Genomic DNA, 17169 nt, shown 5'->3' with positions numbered 1-17169 from the left:
AAGCGTGAAATAAATTTATCTCGTTTCTTGAATATTTTTGTCTGCTTTGTCTCATCTCAACTCATGGTTTACTGCTTCGCTGTCCATTCAAGCTCCACTGAATGATCTCATGTGCCTTAAACGACTCACACAATTCAGGACAATAAATTTAAATGTTGCGAATGTACCGATAAAGGCATTGTCTCGTCATATGTGGTACCTCAGTGAGGAACTGATTGCCTTTAGCTTTTTCGATGATTGTGTTGATGCAGCTACAAAATACGAGATGGTAAATGCAATGAAAACAAAAACTGGAAATGGAATTCCTGCAAAACGTGTTCAGCTACGTGAAAAAAACATTTCATCATCAGAGCTTGCTGATTTCATTAACTCGAACACCATGAGGTTTTTTGTTATACTGGGCATCTCAACTTCTTGGCTCGAATTGGATTCATCTTTGTGGAACGAGGACCAAGTTTTTATTGCAGCTAAGCATTTTGTAGCATTTTGAAGGACAAATGCAAGCACTTCTCCAGGTTGTGTCTGAGCATCGAAAACAGTTTTCAGATGCCAAGAAATCCACTGTTGTTAAACAGGACTTATTAGTCATTTTTCCATTCAAAACAAAATGAAAAACTAAAATGATATTGAAATTATAGTTAATTTTTCATGGTTTTCAATGTTCAATACTTTGTTATTTAAAAACTTTTAAATTAAAATAGTTTATATAAAAAAATTTTTTTAAAGTGCAAACAGCCATTAGCGTCAACCTTAGTGAAACTTTCAACCCTGTGTGGCACCCCTTAATGATGAAATATCCTTCTCAAATTTTGCACATAAGTTTGTTATGCTAAAAGGAACAAAAATAGAGGTTGTCCCATCAATTTACTTTGAAAAAGTTTTTTAAGCACCACCCTAATATATATATATATATATATATATATATATATATATATATATATATATATATATATATATATATATATATATATATATATATATATATATATATATATATATATATATATATATATATATATATATATATATATATATATATCATTCTTCCTGATGAACCTACTGATAGTGAAACACAGTGTTGAAGTAATCAAAAAACAACAGCAACAACAACAATATATTTACCCGAAATAAAGATTCATACATTAGTTTTGTTCAAATAGATAAAAATCGTAATGTACTCAATATTCTGGATGGTCCACTCAATGTGTAAGAACAGAATGTTTGATTTGTATAAAATTTCAAACATTTTTTTTTATATATAATATTATTTAATATAATTCTCTGTGTAGATTTTAGGAGTACAGTATGTATAACAAATCTTAGCTATTCATTTTTAAATCGATATGCTTTGTTTTTTAAAATGCAAAAAATCTAGTTACTGTTTACAAAAATATTTAACATCTGATGCTATAACAACAATTTTTATTTCCATAAAATGTGTATAATATTAAATTTTTGGTATTTAAAACCAGTCATAAGTAAAAATATTCAGAAATCTAAAATTAGTTGCACTAAAAGAATCCTTAAAAAGATTTATCTAGGAGATTGCATATGTTTAAACAATCCGCTAACTGTTATCAAGAAGATGTTTTTTTGTATTGAATTCTTAAAAAATTACAAAGAAAGCTTTTCATATGTTTAAACCAACAAAAATTTTGTTGGTTTAAACATCTGAAATGTGATTGACGATTTACACGCTACAGCTTGTAAATCATCAATCACATTTCAAAGATTACAGAATTAAAGTAGTCTTAATTCTGATATTAAAGATTTAATTCTAAAAAGAATGAAATGCAAAACCAAATTTAAATATTATTTTTATAAATATAAAATATTTTAATTTTATTGTTTGTTACAACAAATTTTGCATTAATATTTGCATTTTTATTAATCAAAAATGTATGATTATTCTAATCATCTACTTGCTCAAATCAACTTTGTTTTACCTGTGGAATCTTATCAAATACATTCACAATTCCTAATCTCTATCTCAGATATATAAAAACTAAATATTCTGCTAATCTTAATGTGCTGTTAATTGAATTAATAGTGATGTTGTTTTTTTCACACACAACAAGCTGATTCTTTAAACTGAATCTACAGTTAAACATAATTGTACTAAAAAATAGTATTCAAATTTCTATAAATATAGTGTTTACATGTATACTCTTACGCATGTATGTATATATGAAGGTGAGTATATATATATATATATATATATATATATATATATATATATATATATATATATATATATATATATATATATATATATATATATATATATATATATATATATATATATATATATATATATATATATATATATATTAGGCCGGATCATATATATTAATTTTTTTTAGAATTTGTGAAAAGTGGCGTGATATAGTGTTGTTTAATATTTACAAAAAAAATATTTCTAAAGAATTGATTATACTTTGCATTTTTAAGTTTTAAGGTTTTATATGCTAAGTATATTTACTTTAGTACATGCATTAACTAAAACATGCATTTAACCCTAATACTAGATATAATCCCAATGTTATGAAATTGAACCAAACCTATACCTACCTAACTAAATTAACCCTAATGATATGTTTAACTCCAACGCTATTATAACTTTATATTATTATATTATTATTATTATTATATTATTCTATTTTTATATGATTGTTTATTAATTTCTGCTTTTATCAACTGATTGCAGAATTTATCCGTCTCATCTTGTATTTTTAGAAACTAACTGAAATTCTGATATGTTATAAAATTGTAAAACAATAATGATTTCAAGATCTAAAGCTTCAAAGAATCGTCATATACTTTTTGGAGAAGGTCGTGAATTACCCAATTTTTGCTTGCCAACCCACAAGCAAGTAGGCAAAGCATACTTGTCTGAGAAGAATTCTGAAACTGAACCACTACGGTCTGTTTGTAAGAGACTAGCAGAGAAACTTTCTCAGATATGGATTAAAGCATCAGTTCCTACTATAAGTCTTCGAGGCATAGAATTACAGCTGGAGAAGTACATAGGCAATGTTCAGAAAGTGATTCGATCAAAGTCTTCAACAGTCAAACAAGATGAAATAGAAAAAGATCTTGACACATTGTTTGACATTTGTTCGTGTAAATGCAAAGACCTTCGTCTTGTTGCTGTCCAATGGTTCTGAAGGTGCCAGCAATTGAGCATGATTTCCTAACTGATCAACGCACTATACGTATTGGCAGAATAGCTGGAATCGACAAGAAGGAATCCACAAGTGCTGAGAGACGTTTAAAACGAAAATCTGTTTCATTATCAAAGGAAGAGACTGCAGTTAAGTGTGCCAGAGTCGTTGAAGCATCTGATAATGAATCAGATAATGAAACAGACAACATTTCTGACACCGAAACTTATTCCCCTTCCGTAGCAGATGTCGATACCGAAGTCACATCTACTCGTCTGAAAAACCGTTGTTTAAAAAATATTGCACTACAAGCAAATGGTTTTGGCATATCAGATAGAGCAGTTGCCGCGATTGTATCAGCAACTCTGGTTGATTTTGGTATAGAACATATGGGGCCAGTGGATCGGAATAAAATTCGCAGAGAACGAAAACTACTGAGAACATCCTGTAAAAATGCTGATTGTAGAACTACTGGATTGTATTTTGATGGAAGGAAAAATCAGACTTTAAAACTTGAGGGGGATAGGCAGACTGTGATTTCTGAGGAACATATTTCCATTTTATCAGAGCCTAATTCAAAGTATGTTGATCATTGTACGCCAACAAGTGGATCAGCCAAATCCATTGCAGATTCAATAATTGATACTGTTGACTGCACGAACCTTGTTTGTATTGGTTCTGATTCAACTGACGTTAATACTGGTTTAAACAATGGAGTTATACGCAGAATGGAAATTGAACTTGGTCGACCACTGCACTGGTCCATTTGTCTTTTACTTCTGAACGAGCTTCCTATGCGACATCTTTTTCACTCCTTAGATGGTGCAACAACTGGACCCAATTCATTTAATGGACCAATTGGCAAGTCTATTTCAATGTCTGTTCAGAAACCCATAGTCAGCTTTGCCATATTTGTTGGTGAACCTATTATATGCAATAAGCAGTTGTTAAGCAGTGATCAACTGTACTTTTTCGAAATTGTTAATGCGGTGAAGACAGGTGTTGTACCAGATAGATTTAATTCTAGAACACCTGGGCGACTAAACCATGCAAGGTGGTTGACACTAGCAAACCGTGTTCTACGCCTCTATATATCTACTGAAGATCCATCAAATGAACTAATACTTTTGGCTAAATTTATTGTAAATTCATATGCGGTTGTTTGGTTTGACATTATGAAACATTCAAACTGCTGGAATGCTGCTCCACACTATTATAAAATGATAGAAACATCACGATTTCTTCCTGTGCGTTATCGAATAATTGTTCAGCAAGTTTTGAAGCGCAATAGCTACCCGGCTCATATCGAGAGCATTATTCTGGCTATGCTCAAAGACAACCGTCAAGTGATCCGTAAGCTTGCGTTGAAAAGAATTCTTCGTGCTCGTGAAGATGACATACCAAATCGGAAATTTCAACTCCCTGAGATACGATTTCAAGCGACTAGTTATGAAGAACTGATTGACTGGCAAACACAACCCCGCTTGAAACCTGTTCTGACAAAACATATTCTAACTGTACAAATATAGGCATGGCTTTCGTCAGTTGAAGACATAGTTATTGACATTGAGCCATTTCCATGTCACAATCAAAGTGTTGAACGTGTGATTAAAATTGTGACTGAATCAGCATCCAAAGTTTATAGTCATGAAAATCGTGAAGGCTATATTCGCGTTCAACTGGAGCGCCGCAAGTTGATGCCTCACTTTGACACAAAATCTGAATTTAAGAACATTTAAGTATAGTTTCTAATCAACGTTTGCTAATGATATATATTGTTTTGACTGTTCAAATAATTTGAATTTTATTATAAATTCCATCAATAAATTATGTAACAAATGAGCGTTTTTAAATTAATTTATTTGAAAACTTCAAAGGTAAAAATACAAAGTATAGCAAAGTAGTAGCGAAAAACGGTTTGCAGCATTGCATTCAGCGTATTTGAGAGCCAATTACTGGAAATTCCCGAAGAAATTTTCCAAATTTTTTTAAGTTATGATCCGGCCTAATATATATATATATATATATATATATATATATATATATATATATATATATATATATATATATATATATATATATATATTATATATATATATATATATATACATATATATATGTTTGTATTGTACATAATATCGATACATACATATATAAAATTTGTATGAACTCAGTCCTTGTTATGACAAGTTTTGCACATTTTATCTAAATAAAATGAATTACTTTTAATTAAAAAATTTAAATTCTTTGTTAATGTTGGATACACCAAACATTTATAATATACATAAATATAAATATATATATTATAGTACATATAACACACATAGATAAAGATGTATATAAATTTGGTTAGTTTCATCTAAAAACATCATCTTTTGGAAAACCAAATTGATTCAATGAAAAAGTATTGTTAATAATTAGACTTTATTTTATTTGTCAATATAACTTCGCTATTGAACAGCTGCTTATCATTGGATTTTCAGGTCTCTCGATTAACGCGATAATAGTAAATTGTTAATAGACTTAAGTCTTTAGTCTAGTAATTTAATCATATAGAATATATAAGGTAATATAATGAAGTTTGAATTTAGATTATCAAACTTTTCAATATTAACGAATTTGTATTTCAACTTTTGCCTCACTTACGTCACTTTTTCAACGGAAGGTTGGCTTCAAAAATTTTTCAAAAATTATTAGAGTGGTCATTAAGGTTATGATTTTTTTCACTTTTGTCACAGTTTTAATTGGCCATGGTTTAAAAACCTGAGAAATTGATAGTTAATATTAAAATTTCATAGTAATATTGAATATGATTTTAAAATGTTCTCCACCCACCCACAATTAAGTTATGGTGTAAAAATAATGTTGCTTTTATGACTATTATGAAAGTATTTGATTTTTAAATTTGCATAATTATCAAAATAAACATATTTAAAAAGCATAAAACACACCTAAGTAAAAACTATTTTATGCGCTTGTGTAATATGTTGGTCTGAACTGAAATCATACACAAATACAGAAAATAGCTAATACTAATGTGTTTTATGTTTTACTCATTTCTTTTGTCTTTACTCATTTCAATGTTTTTTTAATAAATTTTATATTTATACAGTAAATTGATAAAGAAAATTATTTTTATTAAAATAATATTAAAACATAGAACATTAGTAACATTATTTTCCATGCATTTTAGATTTTTCTAATATGTCAAACAATATAGCAAAACTGTTGTTTACAAATATTCAAGAGGATGGACAAAAATTTAGTTTTGTTTGAAAAACGTATAACATCAAGAATTGGTCTACCCTTTATTGAAAAACCATTGGATTCATTTAATAGAATGCTAAAAAAAAACTTTTATTATTAGACGTTACAACTACCTGGCATCAATTGAAAAAAACATATAAGAAAGAGTAAAGTTAATTGCTGTCGAAATAAATAAATTATGGAACAAACTCAACTTTCCAAGTATTTCTAAAAAATCAGTTGGAAGAAAAATTTAAAAGGTTATAGAAAAACATGACAAGTATCTTAAAAAGCCTGGCAAAAAGGAAGAATGCTCTGTTTTTGGAGATCTTTTTGATATCACCAATATTAAGGGCATATGGCTTAGTATGGAAGATAAAAAAATTTATAACATACAATTATTAAGTTCAGGAGAAGTTGGTCACAGTACTAACACACAAGTGTCATTACATCCATCAAAAGTCTGAGTTTGTAATGCAAAAGGTACAACTTCTACAAGCAAAGCAAATAATTGTCCAGTTAGCAGTTCAACTGCATCAGAAGAATGTGGTTCAGATTTACATTCACAAGGCAATTATGAACCAGTGGAATTAAAAAAATCAAGAGAGAGAGAATATAATAGAACAAGTTAGCATCTAATCTTGTGATAACTGAATCTTTAAGTTCAAATAAATCAGCTAAAATCTGTAAAAAGTTATTTGAAAAAGGTATTGATATAGAAACTCCAAGTCAGACAGGAATACGGAGATCTACTATAAGGCAAGGGGAAAGCATGAAAAAAATTGTTGCTAAAATGGTACAAGAAGAACTATTCTGTCTACATTTTGAAGGAAAGAAAATAAACAAGACTGAATACCAAGTTATGATATTTCAAAATGAGAAAAGGAAAATTAACTTAGGAATTGTTAAATGTTAAAGTGGAAAATCCAATGATATTTTTGAAGCTTTTAAAAAATTGATAAATGGTTTTGATGCATGGAAATGTATTTTAAATATTATATGTGACACAACAGCAGTAAACATAGGAAGATTAAATGGTATAGTTGTAAAATTACAAAATGAAATGGAAACCAGAGGCTTTACTAAACCACAATATTTAGGATGTCAGCATTATATTCTGGATCTCCTTTAAAAAATGCGTTTTAGATCATTTAAATTGTAAACCAATAAGACCTGGTTTTGATTATAAATTTGTGAAAGATTTAACCGAAAATTATGAAAATCATCAAAAGAATTATACATATGAAGGTGAGCCTAATTATTACATAAACTTGGGATGGTGAGATGACTTCAAATTCCTTTATGAGTTATGTGAAGCTTTTAGTTACTTCAAGAATTATAAAAAATTACCAAAAATAAAGTGGCACAAGCTTCCTCTATTGCACAGTGCTAGATGGAACTCTATAGCATCACATGTTCTTCTTGCCTATTTTTTTTATACCAACATGGAGGTATGAACTTCAAAGTTCAGCAATTTTTATTGCAAATCAATGGAAAAAACTTTAGTCCAGCAAATAATTATTTGATGATAAATCATATGACTATATGCTTGATGCATTGACTGAAACTAAGTATACGGCTGCTTTAAAGTGCTTTATGAAACACTGGAGCAAAGAAGGTAGTGTAGTTCATTTTCCAAGAACAAACATCATTGCTGAACGAGGCGTTAAATTGATGGAAGATCTCTTTCAAATTCAAAAAAATGGGAATATGCAAATGTGAAATATGTTGGAAAGAATGACCTATGAAGCGTTAAAACTACCTTGCTAAAAATAATTACTTTTATTAATCCACTTCAATGATATGTAGTTTATAAATACTAAATATAATTTACAATTATTTTTATCTATTTTTGTGGCTGTTTATAAATGGGTTGGAAATAAGCTTTATGTGTCCTCATGTAATCTTTGAAAAATCACGTCATTATCAAGGGGGGGGGGGACATTATTTTGCAACTAGACTACCATTAAACCAGTTTTTTATCAATTATTCAACATTTTTTAGGTTATAGAAGTATGGCCACAACAGATTCATAAAATGTCATAACCCTAGTGGGCATGCCTATGCGGTATCCAGTAATTTATATATGTATGGTGAAAACACGCGCAAACTGGCAATCGGTTTTAAACAACATTTTTAACGCCGTGTTGTATTTGTAAGGAATTTTGTATTTTTTACCTAGGTTCTTCATTGCCCTGTAGGAAAATGATTTTTTGATTTAATATACGAAGTCTGTGTCACACGTCTTGGATAAATAAAGTGAAAAATAAATTCCTGCATTCTGGCCTGAAATAAAATAATTCCAACCGGAATCAGAATGACCTAAAAGCCACAATTTCCGGTCAGAATTCCGGTACATCACTAGGTAAAAGTTGATTTTATTATGGTTTAGTGTGCATTTTATTTTTGATTTGATTTAATTTTTAATAGTTATGTTCAATTAAATTTTGAATTTGCATTTTTTGAAGACCCGTGACCTAGGTTTTTTTTATAGTCTTAAAGCTATAAAATCCGAAAGAATTTTGTTAAAAGAAGAAGGATTAGTACTCATACCAAGGAACATTTTTTGGTTGAGAAAACCAGTTAAGATGTGTTCCATGAAGCTTCCAACTTGGGCTGATGTGGTCAAACTTTTTTTCTATCATAATGAAAAAAAATGGGTCCACTGCTCAAAATAAACGTCTTATATGCTGTCTTCTCAGCAGTAACTTTATGTTCAATTTTTAATTTATAATTTAATCAATATTTTTGAATTCCGTATATACTATTGATTTATAAATTAATTAATAGTATATACGGAACTTCATATAAGAAATATATTCGTATATGAAGTTCCGTAAAAAACTATTATATGGAAAAAAATTTTGATAAGTAAGTTTTTTACCACAAACTTTTTAAAAGATTATATGCTTATTTTAATGTGCAAAACAGTTACAGCAGTGTTTAGTATACTTCCGTGGCATCTACTTGCAAAGAGGAATGCGCACTAAGTGCACTTTGGTTTCCATGGCTAAGATCTGGTTTCCTCCTGATTAAGCCTGTCACCCTGAATTAAAGTACAGCAAAATATATTACCAATTATATGAAACTCAAAAAGAACCAGCACAACAGTAAGACAGGGTGTGTATATTCTCGTATAAATTTGTGAAAACCGTAAGAGTTACTAAATGATTTTTCCTGTTTTAAAAATTGTTCAAAATCTTCATACAGTTGAAATTAAACAAACCTTAAAAAAATTATTGACATTTACCGTTAATAACTTTATAATATAAACATTTTCAAGGACTGTTATCGCTCAGTAACACACACAAAAAAATGTTATCAAAGCATCTAAGCAGACAAAGATAGACATCATTCTAATAAGTCTTAGGATTTGCTTTTTCTGTAGGACCAGATGGCAGAAAAATGAGGCTTGCGCCTAAAGACAAACGTAGAGCAGAGATTAAACAAAAGAAAAATAAAAGGATTCAGAATAAAGTTATAAAATCTTATTCTTTATATTTTATGTATTCGGTATAAAATATCAGCTGATTTTGGCGGAGCTGTTCTGCTAACAAACCAATTTTTATTTAATTCAATAAAAGAAAATGTCAGGCAATACTAGGTACAAATTAAACATTTTTATTATCTAATTGTCACAAATTATATTACGTATTTTAAATTTCTTAAAAACAAAAAATTTTAATGAATGTCTTTAAGTTGATTTATTTGTCTTAATTCATATTATGTTCATATAATTTCTCAACACCTCAAATAAAAATTAATCCTTACATGTTCAGCATCAATAAGTGTTTGTGAAAGTTCGTTTGTTTTTTCATGAGGTATTGAAGTGTGCGTTAATGATGTTGTACATTTATCTAAAATATTTTCTCCAAAACTAAGTTTAGAGTCTGAATCAGAAAGTAATTACATGCACCGTCAAATAAGAAATTTTGGCAGGCAGGACAGACCATTGTTATCAACAGAGAGGTTAATAAAGAAACTATGAATAAAGCTTTAGACATGCATATAACAGCTCATAAAATAACAGCAACCCTGTTAAAGCTTGTCACCACAGCTGGAGGTGATCCGAAAAAGTTGCCTATTTCTTATAATTAAGATAAAAAAAACCTTGTCAACAAAGATGTTGATAATACTAAGAATCTAATTAAAAATAAGATCAAACAAGAGAAGATGAACGTTCAGTTACACTTTGACAGAACATTAATCCAGGTTTGTATATATTTATTCATAACTAGTTAGTTAATTCCTTACAATAAAATGTTTTTCTTACATATTTAACCTAATACAAATTCCAGGACATAATTTCAATTCATGGCGGCGTACCAATTAATAGGGTTTGTATTCGTTCGAGAGCTGGAGGAACTACTTATATACTTGTGCTCCGGGGGTTCATTCTGGTACATGACTGGATCAGTTCACGGTTATCAAAGAGGTTTTTGAAATTGCTGAACATGTAAGGATTGTTTGCTCAGACACTACTGCTAGCAATACTGGAAAGATTTGTGGTTGTATATAGAGGTAAACTGTTTTTTAAAACAGTTTATCAAAAGGACCCTAATTACAATAAACTATTTGCAATAGAGAGCTGATTTCAATAAACGATTTAGTTATGGTCTCAATTTTTCAGACTGAGAAACAATGTTGGTAAACCATTGTTGATGCTTGCTTGTAGACATCATGTTTTGGAAGTAAACTTAAAACATTATTGGTTAGCAGTTACCATAGACAAAACCACTGGGCCTGAAAAACAGATCCAATGACGTTGATGTAGAATACTGTGTAATTTCTCACCTCAATTGATAAGCAATTTGTGATTCTTTATTTAAAGAACAAATTTCATTGCTTTTCAAGCATTTGTTAAAAGGTTAGCAGTTGTTAATGATGAGCCAAAGAAAGCAGTGAAAACTGTACAGGAAGTTATAAAATTATAAAATTTTGTTGCCAAATAGAAAACAGGTTACCTTGTAATTTTTCTGTACTTTCAAAGTATTGTGTTGCAACTTGACCGTTCACTGTTTCAATTTGCCCCGGTGCTGAGTAAGTTGTAGCATTTTTTTTTTTGGGTTTGTTTTCACTGTTGCCAAATAGCTTAATTTTATAATATATATATATCAATTTTAAAACTACGCGTAACTAAGCTAAACGAATAATTATTAATATTAATACTAGATTATAATTTTTAAAAACTTCTAGTATCGATATTACTAAAAGTTTTTAAAATTTAAAATCTAGTACCCCAATTTTAGAAACCCAGTTTAAAGAGTTTTAAAACCGCAGGGTTTTCAGAAGCCTGTTTTGCAATAAGATTTCCAAAACCGGATCATCAGAACTCTCATTGTTGGGGTTTCATATCCTCGCGGTTCTAGAACTCTGATTTTAGGTCAAGAATATAATCCCTGATAAATAAGACTGATATATCAGATCATTTTCCTATATTCCTTAAAACCCAGAAAGAAACATTAATAGCAAAAAAGTAATACGAAAACGCATTAATAATGAGACTAATATTTAAACTATTTAAATAACTATTTAAAAACCAACCATCGTTACTGCTCGGAAAAACATAAACTTTGATGATAACGCAAATAATATTTATGAAACTTTTCTCAAACATTTTCTTCTGTTTATGAAGTTAACTTCCCAATAGTAGAAAAAATATTAACAACTAAGAATATCAATACACCCTGGATTACTAAATGTTTTAAAAAATCATCCAGGATAAAACAAAAAACTAAATATAAATTTTATTTGAAAAAATTCGCAAAAACTTATTCCTCTCAATTATTCAATACATTCAAAAAAATTATTCCTCTCAATTATTCAATACATTTAAAAACGACACAAAGCGCAGATGGCAAATAATGAAAGAAATTATTAACAAAAAAAATCATTCTTTGATTTCCTGCTACAAATAGTTAGAGTCGATAACAAAAGAGTATATGAACCAAAAACTATAGCTCAAGAATTTAACAAATATTTCACTTATATAGGACCAACACTGTCTGAAAAAATCCCTAAGATCAAGTCATTGTTTACTGATTATCTAGAATCCCTGGATAATTGCATTTGTTTAAATAAGTTATCTTCCAAATTAATGTTTGATAAGTTTGAAAGAGTCTTCAAATCTGTTAAAAAAATAACGCAAATGGAGCAAATCAAATTAATGGAAACGTGGTTATTGATTGCCTTGAACAACTTAAAGTTGTTCTTTTTAAAATCTTTAGGGCTTCTATTCGACAAAGGAGTGTTCCCAGAACAAATAGAAATTGCAAAAATTATTCCATTATTCCTATTTTTAAAGAAGGCGACAAATCTGAAATCAATAAATATTGCCCTATCTCTGTTCTCTCCACATTTTCGAAAATTCTAAAAAAAATTATGTTCAATAAAATATACAAATATTATCATGATAATAATCTACTTTACATCAATCAATTTGGTTTCAAGAAAGACAACTCAACTGAAAAATGCAATTATCCAATTTGTACGTGAAATTTTAAATCATTGAAAAATTCACAATATACACAAGAAATTTTTATTGACCTATCAAAAGCTTTCGATACGGTCGATCACCATATTTTGATTTGTAAACTCAAATACCACCGAATAAAAAATAAAATTTTAAAATGGTTTAAAATTTATCTATCTAAACGAAACAATTTGTACCATTTAATTAATGATTATTAACCCACTATTTTTAATATAACCTTTGGAGTCCCACAAGACTCAATTCTTGAACCTCCCCTTTTTTATTTATATAAATGACTTAAATAAAGCTACAAAACTAACAATTAATATGTATGCAAATGATACAAACTTATTCCTTTCAAACTATCATATCGCTGAACTTTTTAAAACAGTAAACGAAGAACTCAGACGTACATCTGATTGGTTCAAGGTTAACCTTGAATACAAATTTAAAAAATGGGTTTTATTTCGATCAATTACAAAAAAGAGATTTCTCCCATCAAAATTACCTCAAATCTTTTTCGATCAAAAGAAAATAAAAAGCGATTTTGTTACAAAATTTTTAGATGTTTATCTTGATGAAAACATTACTTGGAATCACCATATTAATTATATAAGCACAAAAATTTCTAAAAACATGGGAACCCTATTTAAATCACGAATCTATCTCAATAAGAAAGTCCTAATACAACTTTATTACTCATTTATACATAGTTATTTAAATTATGCCTATATTGCTTGTTGAAGTACATAAAAAAGTAAGTTGCAACGTCTTTATCTCCGTCAGAAACGCGCAATCCTTATAATCAATTTTGCAAATCGCTTCTCTCATTCGAGGAATTATTTTATTGAATTGAGAGTTCTGAATGTATAAGAATTAAATATATTTAACATTTTAAATTTTGTATAAATGTGGATAAATAACCTATCCCTAGTTGTCTTTAAAGATCCTTTCTCTTTTAAACCAATCAGTAAATATATTTTGAGAAATAATAACTTTTTAAATGAACCTTTTTGTAAAACAAACTTTAATCAATTTTGTATTACCTATTGAGTGCCACACCTTTGGAATAAAATTTTTTTGCCGAATTTTAACTTTGAAGTACCTATAACTTTTTGCCTTTTTAAAAAAAAAACTGAAAAACCTTATTCTTCCATTATATATATTGAGTTATTATTAGTTGTGAAAGTTAAAAATATATTTTGGACTACTTTTTTTATCGTTTATATACATGTTTACGTTTATAGAAGTTTATTCCTTCTTATTTTATTTATTTTTCTTATTCTTTTTACTTTTTAATTATATGTTGGTTTACTCTAGTACAAAATTCTGATGAGAAGATCCTCTTGATCTTTCTTCAGACACAGATTATTTACTTTTCAGTTTTGTAAAAGTTTACTTTTTTATTTTATCTTTGTTAAATGCTTATTTAAAGTTCTGACGACAAGGTCTTTGCGATCTTCTTCAGATACCTTGTTTATATTTGTTATATTTTCTACCATTTTAAGTTTATATCATCATTTTTATTATTGGTTATCTAAAGCTGTTCAACGATTAATTACCTTTTTATATTTCATTTAGTTATGAAATAAATTTAAAAAACATAAATAAATGTAGATAAATATTTTTTGAGTATATTTTTAGTTTAAAAATACTTGTAATTTTGATCAATTACAAGTTTTTGTTTTAAACACGGCTTATCTGTTTGTCAAACAATACAGCCAGTACATAAATTACACTCATTAAGAACTATTATTTTTTGAATACTTTATACCCGCAATTTATTGTGAATTTATTTATTTATTTGAATTCGTCAAAAAATAATACTAATTTTTTTTTAATGATGTCATAAGTCCATAGTGTCTATGTTATTCATTAATCTATATTTTATCCCCATTCGTTATTTACATTTTAATATTGTATGAAAGTTAGAAAGTCATTAATAATCTTTAATTAATAAATATCTTAATATTATTGGGTTTTTATCAAAACACAAAACAAACTTTGCATTAAAAAGGCAGAATGTTTTATCTTTTATACAAGCATTTGCGATATAAACAAATCTCGAAAATTATAGAATTGTAAAATCAACTTGGTCGCCACTTCAAAACGCAAAAAGGTTATTTATTAAATTTAGTCTAATTTAATAAATGGTATAAAATTTAATTCATAATCTAAATAAATAAACTCTTGTTAAACTTATCAGTTATTAAAACATAAATAAAAACGTTTATATTAAAACTTACCATTAAAAGAATTAAGTTCCTCGAAATCGTCTTGATTCGATTCCATTTAGCTTTGAACAGGAGTTTTGCTTAGAAGTAATATAAAGTTTTGATAAATATTGAACTTGTGAATTTTGATAAATATTGAACGTTGCATTACATCAACGACATTATTAATAACAACAACAACAATAACTACAATAACAACAAAAGCGAACAAAACAATATAAAATCATGAAATTATATAACTTTTAGCAAAGCAATACGAGAGTTATTTTGTTTTTAGTCTTTAAAATAAAATCAAGCATGGAAACTTTTTTTAACGCGCGAATTTATTTGAAGTAAAAGTTTTTAACATTATTAAAAGTGTAATTTGATAAATAAAAACATCAAACAAAACCTTATTTACTTAGTTGTTTATATTTGTCGAAAAAACAAATCACGTTTAGTATATTAATAAATAAAGATGGACGTTTTGCCTTATAGGGTAAAAATCTCGTGATATGAAATATGATAAAATTTGGCCTTTTAGTTAAAAGTTTAAAATCACATGAAAAGGATTATTTACAAATGTGATTTTTAAATCTGTTCTTGATTTAATGTAAAAGTGTAAGTATTAGAACCAGGGCGATTACAATTTTTGACTACTAAAAAAAAGTTCTCGTTTTTTGATAATCCTTCGCGCCAGTCTTGGTTAGAACTATTGACTACAATAAATAAATGACTTAGCGCCAAATCAGCCGACACAGCAAATATGTTGAAATGAGATAATTAGACACAAAGTTTTAAAGTCTTTAACAAAAGTTACTAAACTGAAAAAATTAAAAGTAATAGCAGTTCAGTACACTTAAAAATTTTAATTATGGTGTTTTGGTGTTTGCAAAGAAACACTACTTAAATTATTTTTTAATATAAACTAATTTTTTTAATTTGTTTATGTATATATACATATATATATATATATATATATATATATATATATATATATATATATATATATATATATATATATATATATATATATATATATATATATATATATATATATATATATATATATATATATATAGATATATATATATATATATAAATTAAGTCGGTGTATTCTACAAATTAAGTGCTCAATGTTCTTAAAGAACAGAGCAATAATAAATTAGTAAAAACACTTATTTAACTTTTATCTTCTACGGCATATTTCGCCATCTGTAGGCTCATCAGTAAGCTTCCTGATGAGCCTACTGATGGCGAAACATGCTGTAGAAGATAAAAGTTAGATAAGTGTTTTTACTATTACATATATATATATATATATATATATATATATATATATATATATATATATATATATATATATATATATATATATATATATATGTATATATATATATATATATATATATATATATATATATATATATATATATATATATATATATATATATATATATATATATATAAATATAATACTTCTTAGTGTTGTAAAATGATATGAACTGCATCGAGTAGATAGAGATAGCAGTGGAGGAGATGTAGCTATATACACTAGATGTGATATAATTACAACAGAATTTAGAAATAAATAAATAATTTCTAAGCCTATTGAGAATGTATGGTGCATAATCAGATTTGATAGCAAATCATTGATACAAGGATCTATATATAGACCAGGCGACACTAATGACTTTTCTTCAACTCAAACAATTGTCAAATAATAACTGCTCATCTATGATATTATTTGGTGATTTTGATCTAAGCCGTACATGGTGTGATTCTACTGAAATAAATTATAAAGTGATAGATGAATGCCCCCGGGATTTGAGGTTAGAATATTTTTTTGAGGATAATAACGCAACTAATAACGTTTCCAACCTACCGTCATTCAAACCTTATTGAGCCACTATCAACACTTGACTTAATTACTAGTGACAATCGAGCTAAATTCATAAAAGACTCAGATGTTGATCAGCTAGAGTTTGCAAAAACAAATCAATCACCCTTTGTTTTTACTGGTACATTGGCTGTTCATTTCAAAGAAAGAGTACAAAAACTCTCACATCTTTGT

The 17169-nt window shown here is 27.8% G+C and overlaps 1 protein-coding gene across 5 annotated transcripts in view; it reads right to left on the bottom strand.

Annotated features, from left to right (window-relative positions):
- Positions 1–15463, bottom strand: part of LOC105848120 (uncharacterized) — a 59140-nt gene extending 43677 nt beyond the window's left edge. Inside the window, exons 1-2 of one of the 5 annotated variants that reach the window (XM_065818531.1) lie at positions 15129–15441; positions 5314–5369 (exon numbers count right to left, since the gene is read on the bottom strand). Coding sequence is in view for 1 of the 5 variants with exons in the window: in XM_065818528.1 (XP_065674600.1) it covers positions 15129–15174 (46 nt within the window). In the remaining 4 variants the exon portion in view is untranslated. Of the gene's footprint in view, positions 1–5313; positions 5370–15128 lie in introns of all 5 variants that reach the window. The other 4 variants (XM_065818530.1, XR_010643825.1, XM_065818528.1 and 1 more) reach the window with 4 other exon arrangements.
- Positions 15464–17169: the final 1706 nt, after the last annotated feature.

The sequence above is a fragment of the Hydra vulgaris genome, chromosome 14 (genome assembly GCF_038396675.1).
Source record: "Hydra vulgaris chromosome 14, alternate assembly HydraT2T_AEP".
NCBI lineage: Eukaryota > Metazoa > Cnidaria > Hydrozoa > Anthoathecata > Hydridae > Hydra > Hydra vulgaris.
This window is presented reverse-complemented; position numbering and strand designations above follow the sequence as displayed.